We start from the raw sequence: 13,237 nt of genomic DNA on the forward strand, positions 1-13,237 counted from the left end.
TTTTAGTGTCTCTGAGTTTGGGAAAATGGAGCAGGCTGAGGACCTCTTGGGAGATAATGAAGGAACAGGACAGGGTCTGGGCAGCAATATTAACTCTGTGCTGCCTCCGTCCTTTCCTGAGTTACCCTGGCTGTGCCCCAGGAGACATCCCAAGTGCTTAACACTTCAGCAGCAAAGCTTAGGGCAGACCCTCTGGGCTGCCTGCTGCAGCTCCAGCTCTTCTGGAGACAAGAAAACCCAGGGGGGCTTGTCCTGAGGTCAGATGTGCTGCCTCTCTCCCCCTGGATAGTGTAAAGGCTGGAGGGCAGCCTGTGCTTGTGCTTGGCCCCTGCTTTGCAGTGCTGGCGATTCTGTGGCTGCAGATGGCCCTGTGCAGGGGAGGAACGTAGCCTGGCCAGCACGCGTGGCCACTTTCTTGCTTTCGTTACTGTGTTGTTAAAATATATATATAGTTATAAAATCTCCCAGAGCTGTTCCTGCTCTGTGGGATGGATGCTCATCAAACACCACCAACCCTTTTGCCCTGAACTCTTGCCCTTTATTACAGGTGTCAGATTTCCGCCTGGCCTCAGCGTTCACAGCCACTGCCATCAACGGTCCCCCAGTGCAGGGCGGGCTCCCTGTCTTCACCTGGAGGCGGTTCAACCACACGCGACACCAGGGCCTGCCAGAATCGTACAACTTTCCTTTCGTCACCATGAGGCCGATCCTGTAAAACCAGCATCAATATTCCCAAACTTTTTTTTTTTTAACAGAAATTTTCATTCCTGTGTGTAATAAATCGACCTGGATGTCCACATCCCTGTGCCATACCTGCTTTCCCCTGTCCTGCCTACTAGGTGCCTTGCACTGACATTGGCCAGCTCGGTGCAGCCCCATGCCTGTTCTGCTCTTCTGAGCTATTTAGGTGACCTTTCTCTGACTAGGATTGACGGGGAGCGTGGCACTGCGTTCTGGCGATCTGAGCATCATAACAGCTTTTCCCCGAGCAGGACTGAACTGCAGTGTGATCGATGAGTGTGACCTGTCTCTAGTAGCGACATAGGACCTGCGTCCAGGGCTGGGCCAAGCCAGGTGGCTGCTCTGGGCCATGGTGGCCTCATCTCAGCGCTGGCTTGATGTCTTCCTTTTGTCTGAGCGGAACACGTGTGTGTCTGTGCAATGGCTCTCTTGCTGATCGGCCCCTGCAGTTGTTTGGTGACCTCCTTGCCTTCTCCCTCAGCTGTGGAAGTGGAATGTGACAGTGAGATGTCTGTGAGGGCCGGGGCTGTATGTTATTACTCTTAGTTGCCTGCGTTTACACTGAGGAGTCCAGTCACTGGGTTATTTTGTGCTAGATGTTATACATGTAATTAAGTAAAACAAAATAAACAGCTCTTTCCTCATGGCCTTCATGGTCCAAGCTATACAGTGCAAAGCATTGCCCTGTATTATGGAGGTGAAGAACGAGCAGTGTGAGGTTTTGGTCAAGCTCGTGTGGTGGGAAAAGGGGTGATGCACTGCAGCATCAGTGAGGTTTTAGCCTAAATATTTGGCTGTCACAGTAGGACTGATTTCTGCCAAGGGAAGAAGGAGACCAGAAGTTACAGCAAAGCTATTGCTGAGGACAAAAAAAAATCCATGCAGGGTCTGAAGTGATTTGTTTGCTGGAGCAGGAGGAGATAAGTGTGAGAGGCTGGAAGGAGCATCCATACCATGTGCCAGGGGTAGGAGGAGCAGGTGGGACAGAGGAGACCACTGTGTGACATGACTGACTGCTGAAGCGCTCGCCACAGAGCTGCTTTTTGTGCTACAATACAGCTCTGTGTTGGGCAAAATTCACTGAGCAAGAGGACTCAGCCGTGGTACCCGGCCACACCCCAAGCGTCTGCGTTGGTGCGTGTGCCAGCTGCAGCTGTGCCCATGCTGGAGGGGCATGAGTGTGATGTTTGCTTGGTGCCTCTTGTGAGGCGAGGAGAGGGCAGTGCTGCACAGGTGCACAGCCCCACCTCTGGGCCCTGGCAGCTCTGCCTGTGGGGGAGCTCTGCCCACCGTGTGTCACTTACCTTGTGTTGTTTGCTTGGAGCCTGGGAAGGGTTTGTCTGTTGTTCCTGCTGGCTGTCGTCAGGGGTGGCTCAGCCTCTGCCTGGCTTGTCAGCTTTTTGAGCTCTCACTGTTGACTCGCTGATTGCAGTTCCAGCCTTACAGCACAGCAATCTTGATGGTTTTTGGCTAGGCACCAAATATGAACTAAGTACTTTTTTGTGAAGCCCTCAGGTGTTTGCTGCCGGTCACTGCCTGGAGGGACATGTTTTAAACTCCTATACTGGAGACTGGCAGCTACAGAGCCACTGCTGCAGACTGAATTGAATTGAACAGGCTGTAAAAGGCTTTAAGGAGCACACTTCAAGGAGGACTTGAGCTGGGCCATGAAGGGCAGCACAAGGATGTGAGCTGACAGCAAGCAAAGAACTAAGAATCTGCTTCATGTTGAGGCTGGAAGCACGGAGTGGCTGGAGGATGGCTGTTGGCTACTTGCCTGTCACTCCTAAGCAACTCAGCAACATTGTAGGTTTTATTTACTGCCTTTTCACCCAACCTTACATAAAAATACTAAGTATTGTTTAAAAGTTGGTCACCAGAAATTGCCAGTTGATTAGTGTGTTGAATGGTATTCTTGATCCAGGGCACACCTAGATGCTTCCTCCTGCAGGGAGTGGAGGCAGCAGATGTGACATGCTCACAGATGTGATGTGCCTGTTTGTAAATATGCATGGAAATGGAGCTCTGCCTTTCTCCCACCTTCAGCCTCCTATCCTGAGGCAAGAGCTGCTTTGTGCTCAAACCCAGAGTTGTGGGAAAACAGCTCTCCTTTTAAGAGCCCTTATTTCTATGAGTAAATGTTGACATCAGTGGGACCATACGAGCCTTAGGACTCTAATCCATGTGACTGTGGCTATTTTCTTTTTTTTTCCTTTCGTGGTTGTGCTGTTAAAGGTCAGTACATTCCTCTCCCATGTGCTTCCTTTGTCAGCAGGCCAGCCCAGATTGATCTGCCAACCATGACCACAGCAGCTCGCTCCAGCTCCTGTCCTCAGCACAGCAACGTCAGGGACCAGACGAGGCTTTGAGTAGGGCAGCATGGACCCACGGGCAGGCAGATGAGCAGTGACAGCTTAATTCTCAGGCAGCTGCACAAAGTTAAAAGGTCTCTTTCACCATCTTATTCCCCTCTGCAGATGTCACTGCTGGAAAAAGAGGGTTTGTGGCAGAAGCCGTCCCCTTTTCCATACCTGGCTTCCAGGTTTCTCCAAGTCCTGTGGCTTCTGCCTTTTAAACTTTGGGTTTTCAAGCTTGGCTGGAGAGGGACTGCATTTGGCATGGTGATGGAATTGGGAGGTGGTTATGATAAACTGCTCTCGCAATTAAAAAAAACACCCCTGTTGTTCAGTCACTAGAGAATGCCTATGGAGGAAATGAATCCTCCCAGCATATAATGAAAGCTTTTGCTTTTTTACCATCCTTGTAACTCACCATTGCTCGCCTGTCACATTTCAGCACACTGGCTCTACTGGTCATCCCCTGTGCTCTCAGAGGTGGCAGTGTCTGTCAACACTCTGCTCCTGTAACAGCAGAAACCCCTGTGAGGTCTCAGCAGCGCCTGTCTAGGCAAAACTGCACAGTGCTCCCCAGGGACTAACCAACTTTATGACTTTGTCAGCATCCTGATGCTGTGCTGCTGGGTCAGGTTACTTCTTGGCCCATTCCTGTTTTTTCTGTTTCCTTGTGTTACACACTAGAAGCTCCAGTGGGCTACAGGGGGTGCACTTTGCTGTACATACACTCTGCTCTGAGGTTGTAGCATCTTTCCAGGTATAACCCTTGAGTGTCTGGCAGAGCTGCCTTGCAGCAAAACCGTGTGAGTGCTCTGGGTGTTCAATTACTCACTTTGCTTTATACCAGCACAGATTGCAATTGCAACAGTGCTTGAGCAGTGTGGCTACACTACATTGTATGACAGAAGTAGTGCTCTAAACTCTGTGCCATATGTATACTCAGGGTAAACAGGTAGTTTGAGAAACTCGGGACTTTCAAGTGTGATTGTGTTGAGGCATCACTTCACTGGAGTCCATCATCTTTTCGTCAGTGACCTGAAGCAAGATTTCTTAAGTGCCAAGAAACTAATTATTACCATCACAAGTTAATTATATGCCCTTGAAGTATGGGCCCAGCACTAACTCAGGGTAGGCATGTCAGTAACTCCAAGTTTTAGCACTTTGAGTTCTCTACAATTCAGCAGCAGAGTTGGGTCCGAGAGGCAGCTGTTACCGTGCTGCCTTCTGGTAAGGCAGTTTATTGGTTCTCAACGAGGTTGCACAACATATTTCATGGTGCTATACCTGACTTCTACCCTCAAAAAGCAACAGGGTGGGGGACACAGACATTCTTGATCCCTGCACAAAACCACCTTTTTTATTCCTCCTGATTTCATTAACCTTGACTGATGTAATTAGTGCTGTGCACAACAGCCCCTGCCTAGAGCAGCAGGGCCAGTCAGGCACCCTGGGGCTGCTGCTGCAGGCTCAGGGCTCCAACGCCTAAGGGTGCTTTGAAAATCGTAGTTATCAGCTGTACTTTGTCCAAAGCCTCGCCTCTTGCTAAAAGAAAGAGTATTTTTCTAGAGGTCGAACCCAGCCCTTTGGAGGGAGAGGTGAGGAGAGCGGCACCAGCAAACTGGTTTCCATTTCTGTCTCCCTCTGCGACAACTTCTGTGTGTCCAGGATATGTAGCCCCTCTCTGCTTTGCAGAAGTCCCTGGAAGGTGACTGGCCAGAAGCTTTAGCATTTCTTTCAGGTTTTGTTGTTATTTGCTTCTGTGAGAAGCCTGGGATGGCAGCATCATGCAGTTGACTTTCTGGGAATGCCCTAGAGCCAAACCATTGCTGCTAAACCTTACTTGAGCAAGGTGGAAATGCTTCTGAAAGTGAAGAGCATGCACTGGGCTCTTTTCAAAGGAGTTGCCTCCTGAGATGTCTGGAACTAAGCACAGATGACTCAATATGTTAAAAACCCAGTATTTTATTTCAAAGTATAAATTTCAGGCTTGTCAGACAAAACCCCACTACAGTTAATACAGACACACACACTAATCTACAGTACATACAAAAATGGGGAGAGCTTGCAACTGCCCAGTTTAAATTGGACATTAAGTCAGTCAGTCCTACTTTTTTGTATTTACAAGTTCTTCTGCAAAACAAAACAAGAAATTAGATTCTGAGTTCTCTAACAAAAGATGTTGCACGTTTGACTCTCAATAGCCAATAAATTACTAAAGCTGAACAGGACTCCCCAAACAGCTACTACCCAGTTATCTTATTTACAGCTATACCCCATTAAATTAAGACAGCACTTCAAATATATATATGTGTGTGTATATATATAAAAAAGAAAAAAGAATGCTCAGCCTGCATAATGGCAATGAGAAATAAAAGTGCATTTTGATGGGTAGTTAGAAGGGATGAAAAGGAAAATTCATTCATTTGCTTTCTCTCAGCTATCCTTATTTTTTTCCTTCCCCCCTCAGAATGTGTTTAGAAGGGAATATAGATTTTGGTGGCAGGGCTGGCTCAGTGTCATTTGAACTCCTCTCCCTCCAGTGTTTTCATACAATGCCCACCCCTACCCAAACCAACAACTTAAAAAAATATATATTTAATATATCATGCTTCTATTTAAAAAATCTGGATAGATATTTTTTACTAAATGAAAATACTCAAGAGTTTATAAGAAGGCAGAATCACAGCTTGATTTTGTACAGTGTACGCAATACTCTAACACTGGGGAATGGCTGTTTGGGGAGCAGGAACAGATTTAAGCTGTCCTTACATATAATACAGGTTCTAATTTATTGGACATTTAAGCCAAACAGCATAAAGGAAGGGCTGAAGTGACTGTTTCTGTTACAGTACAAAACAGTGCTCAGATCCTGCTACTGGGCCCAATCGTGCTCCCACTGAAGGCATGATGGGTTTTGCTGTTGTTTCCACAGGAAGCAGGGTAAGACGCCTGATTTTTACAGGGAAGACACCATGGGCATTTCCAGCCTTGTGCTAAAACCCTCGGGATGGGCGAGTGCCTCAGTGCTTGTGCTCAGAGATCCAACATGGTCAACAGTAGCACAAATAACTGGAAAAAGCAAAGTCCAAGACCAACTGCTGCCCCTAGGGAAACTGGTCAGAGCATGGAAATAAATCCGGGCTGAGGGGAACCTGCCTCTGCACCCTCACGTTTTCTGAAGCTGCCACCGCAGATACGGTACAGATGCTCTACCTACAGTTTGTCCCCTTCGTCGCGCTCAGCTATTTGGATCCAACAGTTTTTTTTAGACATATATTGAAATAAAGGAGGTCAGTGAAGCTGTAACTAGGAGGAACGCAGTGGAAAGGAATGGCATTTTGCCATCAGCACTCCACAGCAGGGCTTGTCTCCAACCAGAAACTGAACCAACTCAAATTACTGTCAACCTGGACATCCAGATGCCCTTGTATCGCAGAGAAAACAAAGCAAACCTAAAACAAACCAGAAAGGAAACGAGGATGGAAAACGCAGCTGTAGAATCAGTGCCGTGTTTGCTAAAACACAGGGATGAGATCCAAGGTGGAACTGCTGAAATGTCACATACCCAGTGGCAACAGCAAAACACTAAATTAGGAACAACTTTATACCCGGGTACTGACAATAAGACAGAAAAACTTGCATGAAGCGCAGAGAAGAAACTAAAACCAACCCTTCCACTTAAAAGCCATATAGAGATTTTGAGTATATTCAAAAGTGGATTATTGGAAGCCTTCAGCAACTAACACTTTCATGAAGAGCTCAGTCTAGAAGCACAGTGTTAACAGACCTGCACTGAATGTTCCTAGATATTTTGGTAATACTTTCAAATAAAGTCTATTAAATGAAATAAATGATTTCTGAATGTTTTTTGCTAGCAGAAATTTAGTTTCGCAATAGTTTTATCATTTCTGGGAGGCAAAGGATAATAAAATAACCAGCTACCCCACAACACAGGGAAAAGTGCTGTAAGTTAAAGAACTGAGCAATACTCCTGTTTGTCGGCATAAGGGGTGAATACTCACTGCAGAGATCTGCTCCGCCATGGAAATGATGTTGCAGAAATGGTGTAGTTCTCCCTTTGCGTGTCAGTGCTTTAGGAACCAGCTACCTTTAAGGTCTCCAAACTGCACCAAGCATCTAAAAGTCAAACTGCACTTTATCACATACTTTGCCACCACTACTTGCTTGAGATCCTGAAATGGGACCTTTAGCAGTTCTGCTGGGATAAAACAAAAATCAGCTCTTGCCCCAAGCTGCCATGGCTTCAGTCAAAAAACAGCAGCCAGCTTGTTTCATCAGTTCACAAAACAGCACCTGCACTCAGCCATACACAGCAGAAATGGATCTAATTAAGCCAGAAGCCAGGTTTTACAATAGAGTTCAGTTGAAAACTACACCTTTCTTTAGTAAATAAAGATGAGTCTTCTTTCTCTAAAGATACAGCCCACAAAAACCTCCAAACCTGTACCAGGCCAGCCCTAATGATACCTCCACTGGAGGAAAGAAAAAAAAAAAAATAAATGGTAATGCAGGACTCTCACTCCCCACCTATCCTAAGCAAGACAACGCTAAGAAGAATCGTGACCTAAATGCAACCACAAACTATAGAAAAGCTCATGTATAGTTTGGGCTGGAATCACAATTAAATAAGCAGCTTAAGTTCTAGGTCGTATTCTAATATTTATTTTAACTTTCAAACTATAAAACCTCATTGTACTGATACGGCCAACTGCCCTTTGGTACCAACTCAAAGACACATTAAAAAAAAATTGCCCAAGGAGGACTTGACAGCCATCAATTGGAATGAACTGTTCTAACCTCTAATACAGAACTGGCTTTATAAAGAACCAACTTTCCGTTAGTAGTCTGAATGCATTATTAAATGATTATTCCTTGAAACAGGCAGACAAAACATTTAATTAAACATAGAAAAATTCAAGGCATTATTGATCATTGGCACCAGTAATACAAGGACAACTGTCATTTGAAGGAAAGGTTACACATTGTTTGTACATGAGATTCAGTGGGAACCTTCTCTCATGATACTTGGACTTTGACAGAATTTTTGGTCACCCAAATCAGTAAAACTGCTGTGCTTTAACTGCAAGTTTCCATACAGAAAATAGTCATTACTCACTTGACAGAAGTGACAATCCCAGCTACATGAAGGAGTGCAGTAAAACAGTATAGACAAAAGCCTATAATGCAGTTTCTTTCACCGATTGATACAAGGTCTTGAAGGGAACACAACTAAAGAACCTATCATCTCACAGTGTAATTCACCAGCCATGTTTTGGATTTCATTTTTCCTGCTCTTTTTCAACATTGCTTTACATTTTAAAATGTTGGTTTTATGAAGAAGAGCATTTAAATTAAAAAATCTTTATCTTCTATAGCTTTGCTACATGGCGAAGCAGATTAAAAAAACCCCTCTTTCCCTTCTAAATCCACTGTTTGGCTCTGCTGGGCAGGAATGAGACTGCAGTTCTTGTTCTGAGAAGTGCCAAAATAAAAACCTTACATGTACTTTCTTGTTCAGGTGCATTACAATCTGGTTCTGCAAAAAGCAAGTTTAACATGTCAATGACAGTGGGGCAGATGCACCAATTTCTCTTCTCAGCTCAGAAGCATCATGAAAACATCTATTAACATCTGCAATTGCCCACAAGTTTTAGGCCAGTGTCTAAAATTGTTTCTGAACTGCTTTGAGTGTGCTACTTTCCTGCACAGGCAGGCAGGTGACTGAGAGAAGAGAATTGGGAAGCCAACTTCTTATCTTTTTGTACTAATTGAACACCCAAACCGAGTGCAAACAGCGAGCAGCTTTCATGGTGCCACACCACAGAGGTTTCTTCTTTGGCTGAACTGCAGGATACAGCTTTCCCAAAAGAACAGGGAAAGGCTCTGGTGGGAAATACTGTCTGTACACTCTAATATTCTTGACAGGACAAAACCAGCTATTCAAGAATTACAGTGAGGAAAAGGTTGAATGATACCACAGATAAAGATTAATCCAGCATCAGCAGATGTTACACTTCCTGGTCTTTACAAAAATAATAATTACTGCAGGCCAGGAAAATGAGAAGCAGTAATGAAAGGCTGGAAGGGTAAAGGGAAAAAAAAAACCCAAGCAAAAAAAAGACGACCACAAGGTATCTGGCTACATTTATTTCTGAAATTATTCCTTAAGGCACAAAATAAATCTAAAAAACAGGGCTGGACGTATGAGGGGAGGGGCAAAGAAATTATCTGAGCTAGAGAGGTGTGAATGCCAACTCCACAATCCAGTTTCAGATCTGACTTGGACATGCTCCTGGTGTGAGTGGGGGAGGATGCTCAAAGTCGAGGAACGTTCTCATCTAGGTGAGGTAAGAGGTAGTGGGGTGATTTACTTTTTTTTCCCCACAGCCTCCAAAACTACACGCATACTGGTTCCCCAGCCAGACTCAAGTTCCCTTCCCTCCCCTCAGAGAGCTCATTACAGTTTGTAAAGTAAGACAAAACCACTCAATCTTCCAGTACAAAATGAAACCTTGAATCACCCTCCATATCACAGCCTGCTCACAGAGCGGTGGGGGGCAAGAAGCAAATCTGTTCTTGCTCTCATATTAGTGCCTTGATAGATATTACAGATGTGTATGTTTTGCTTCAGATAAACTGTAATTTATTATTTTGTTCCCGCTCTGAAGCAGAATCCCAGGGATCCAGGGTGCCCTTGGATGAATGGTAGGTAGGTATCTAGGTGAAACAGCTGTCATGGAAAGGAAAACAAAATTTTAAAATGGCCCAGGACTTGAGCTATCCAGAAAAAACAGGTCCTCTTGCTGCAGGTGAGATTTTATTTTTCTTTTGGTTCTGAATGCATGTAGTGTATCACACAACTGTCTAACATAATCCTGCAGAGAGTGGATTTAAAAGTGAATTTCATGCATGGGATCAACCCCCCAAAACAGGGGTAATTCTTGGTAGTAGGACAGGTTTAAAGGCTCCAAAGATCCCTAGTTTAACTGCTCTGGGAAGAGATCACATCTGTGGACTGGGGATCACAGAAGGGTCCAAAGCGTCCATAGATGTCCTTAGCCCGGACTGCAAAGTAGTATTTGCTGCCAGACACGAACTGCGTGAGAGTGCATGCCATGGGTAGCGGGAGGGCCTTCACTTCCCCAATCTTCTTCCACTGGGAGGGCATGGTGGCACTCGGGTCCTCGTGGTAGGCGTAGAGATGGTAACTGTCCACGGTGGCGCAGCTGCGGTCCACCTCCGTGACACTCCATGACAGCACGATACCGTTCTGGCTCTGTACCCGTGCCAGCTTCAGCTGGGGCTTCTGAGGCAGAGAAGTGTTGGCAGCTTCAGGGGGCAGACGTGGTGGCTGCGGGGCCTCTGGGAGCGGGGCGGGATGTACTGGGCGTGGTGGCTCCTAAGCAATGTAAAAACAAGACGGGCAAGGTCAGAGGCTACAGCAGTGGAAGGAGGTTTAGTTCATCATTCCCCAGGCAAATGGAAGCAAATGAGCCTGCAGTCACCCGACCATCACAGCTCTCAGTCCTGTGTGCAGAGAGGACACCGGCAAGAGACTGGCAGCAAAGGCTGAGAAGGGGCAGGACCAAGGATGCCTTAAGTTCTTATTATTTCCATATAAATCCATAACTGTACAGGTGATAATTGCCACTGTTATTTCCCTACATTCTCTTTGCTTCCCACCCAAGAGGTGATTGACTGAACACTGTGTCCCTTGCCAAGGACCAAGCAGGCAGGTGCACAATGACTTTGAGCTAATCTACATTTGAGCTGCTGTTCCCACATTACCCAAAACACCCCAGGCAACGGATTAATCTGACAACTCATCACCTTTTCAACAGGCAGATTTTCAGTCACAAAAGGAGAAAATGGGTAACTGTGCACATGGCTTTTATCACCTTAAACTGATCACAAAAGCTCAGCCTCAGTTTCCAGAAAATTTTGAAATAAGGGCACAAACGTAGCTTTCAATTTTTTTGTTGTTGTGGGTTTGTTTTTGTTTTTGGTGTTTTTTTTCACCACAGAAACTGTCCTTGGCATTAGTTAAGATGAATTTAAGAATGTCGTTACGAGTACAAAATTTTGTTATTCTTCAAGTCAGGGGCCCTTCAGGTTGGAATCTGGGATAGTTTTTGTCATCTTAAGTGGTCTATGTGATACAGGCTTGATTTATTCTCATGATTTATCGCTGGACAATGCATGAAGTTGAATGGTGTCTAGACTGAAAGAATTGTGAGCCACCTTGTTGGTAATCTATTTACCATTTCAGCACATCACAAGTGATGTATGTGACTGCCCAACAGTGAGTATGCAGGCAATGCAGTTGGTTCAGTCTCAACAACAGAAGCGTATGAAACGAGTCAGAGTAAATTCTCAAATACTTATGAAAAGGGCTTTGAGGTGATGCAGCAGTAATCACCCCCAACAGTGACAAAAAAACCCTCTGAAATTTGAGAGCTGGTAACCTTGAGGGTCTTGTCTGCACTCTGCCCTCCTACCTCAGTTTTGCAAACAGCTGCACTGAGAAACCGGTCATCCAACTCGTAGGCAAACCATGACTAAACTTTTAGCGGCAGTTCTTCTATCCCCTTGACTCCACAAGTCACCTGCAGTCAATTCATGCACCATTCTTCAATATGTGCTACTGGTGATCTGGAGAACTCTGGGGTAAGCTAACAGATAGCATAGCTTTTACCATTCTTGGCAGAAGTTTCTGTAGGTGACAGGGCGGTGCTATGCAGGTGAACTGGCTGCCAAGTGTCTACAAGGCATTTCAATATTCTGCAGTTCACACTAAGAAGCAATCTGAAAGACATTAATGCAGAGACAAGCCTGAAATTGCATTAAGTAATTTCAAAATGACTACTCACAGCATGCACTTGTGGTGGTCGATGATGCACTGTAAGCTGGGGTGCTCCAGATCCGAGAGTTAACCCGTTGTTCACAACATATGTAGTTGTTTGAGGCATTCGTACCGTCATACCTATAAGAAGCACAGTGAATATTCTGAGTATTCAATACTTAAAATCAGCTAAACAGAACACTGGAAGACCAGCTCCTTGGTTCAGCTGGATGACACCAGATTTCAAACCGACATACTCTCCTCAAACTGCCAGCAGACTGATGAAATACTGCACAATAACAAAACCACCTTCCAATCCCTGAAGCTGTAGAAGTGAGAGCAAGCGCTTATGACTGCAGAGGGGACAGAATGATGTTTTAATAATTTGTAAGCATGAAAGAAATGGGTGGGGAAGGTGGGAGATACAGGGAGCTTAAGTATGAAAAGAAAAATTACATCACTAAGATTCAGAAGGGAAAAGATAAATGCTGCAGCAGCAGTATTACATCCACTTAGTATTCAAATGCCAGAAGACTGTGCTGTGGATGGCACCAAAACCAAAAAAGGTAATTCAATGTCCAAGAAGCTTGTCCTCCCTCACAGAACAGACCCCACGATGTTACATACAGCCGTTACCATTTCATTCATTCCCAACCCAAACTGACCTGACTGGCGGGAACAAATTAGAAAATGTAATAGTCCTGTACACAATATCTGGAACTCTTGCAAACTAACAAGTTTTCATTCATTTTATACTACATCTCACTCTCTTCAGTAATATTTTGTCCATTTACTGTTGGAACGTGTATGTTCTGTGAGCTCAAAGCTTTTGCTCATTGTTTTGGGTTGCCTAGGGTAGCCCCTCTGTTTCTGTCTAGAAATAGATGACTTGGCACAATCTCCACCACCTTCTTCTCCATATAAACAGGCATCAAGCTATGATCATAGGTGATGAGTGTCTGAAGTCTGTAATCCGTGAGTCTGAGGCAGGGAGCTCAGAGTGCTAAATCTTAATGCTTTTATAATAAAATGCTGAACTCTAGGTAGCTGCTGCACATTTTTTTCCTATTGACACATCGCTCTAAGAAGCTAATGAAGCTGTGCAAACTCCTATAGGATAAGCAGTCGCCTGAACTGGCTATTTCTCATCCATGAGAATCCAGTCAGATACACTGCTTCAGCATGGTTGTGACTATCTCAGGAAATTACAATAATCTGAAGAAAGATGAACAGAAACGCCTTAATAAGATGCAAGGTACAAACTTAGCATTATTTCTAG

General features: G+C 44.9%; 2 protein-coding genes across 3 annotated transcripts in view; one reads left to right on the plus strand and one right to left on the minus strand.

The window, feature by feature from the left end:
* PLBD1 (phospholipase B domain containing 1) overlaps positions 1–6,879 on the plus strand; it is a 45,644-nt gene extending 38,765 nt beyond the window's left edge. Inside the window, exon 11 of the mRNA XM_065658582.1 lies at positions 548–6,879. Within this exon, the coding sequence (XP_065514654.1) occupies positions 548–715 (168 nt within the window). The 3' untranslated portion in view covers positions 716–6,879. The remainder of the gene's footprint in view (positions 1–547) is intronic.
* Positions 5,058–13,237, minus strand: part of ATF7IP (activating transcription factor 7 interacting protein) — a 118,334-nt gene continuing 110,154 nt past the window's right edge. For both annotated transcript variants that reach the window (XM_065658581.1, XM_065658580.1), the window contains exons 14-15: positions 11,987–12,099; positions 5,058–10,515 (exon numbers count right to left, since the gene is read on the minus strand). In XM_065658581.1, the coding sequence (XP_065514653.1) occupies positions 10,099–10,515; positions 11,987–12,099 (530 nt within the window). In that variant the 3' untranslated portion in view covers positions 5,058–10,098. The remainder of the gene's footprint in view (positions 10,516–11,986; positions 12,100–13,237) is intronic.

This window comes from Caloenas nicobarica, chromosome 1, assembly GCF_036013445.1.
Source record: "Caloenas nicobarica isolate bCalNic1 chromosome 1, bCalNic1.hap1, whole genome shotgun sequence".
Lineage (NCBI taxonomy): Eukaryota > Metazoa > Chordata > Aves > Columbiformes > Columbidae > Caloenas > Caloenas nicobarica.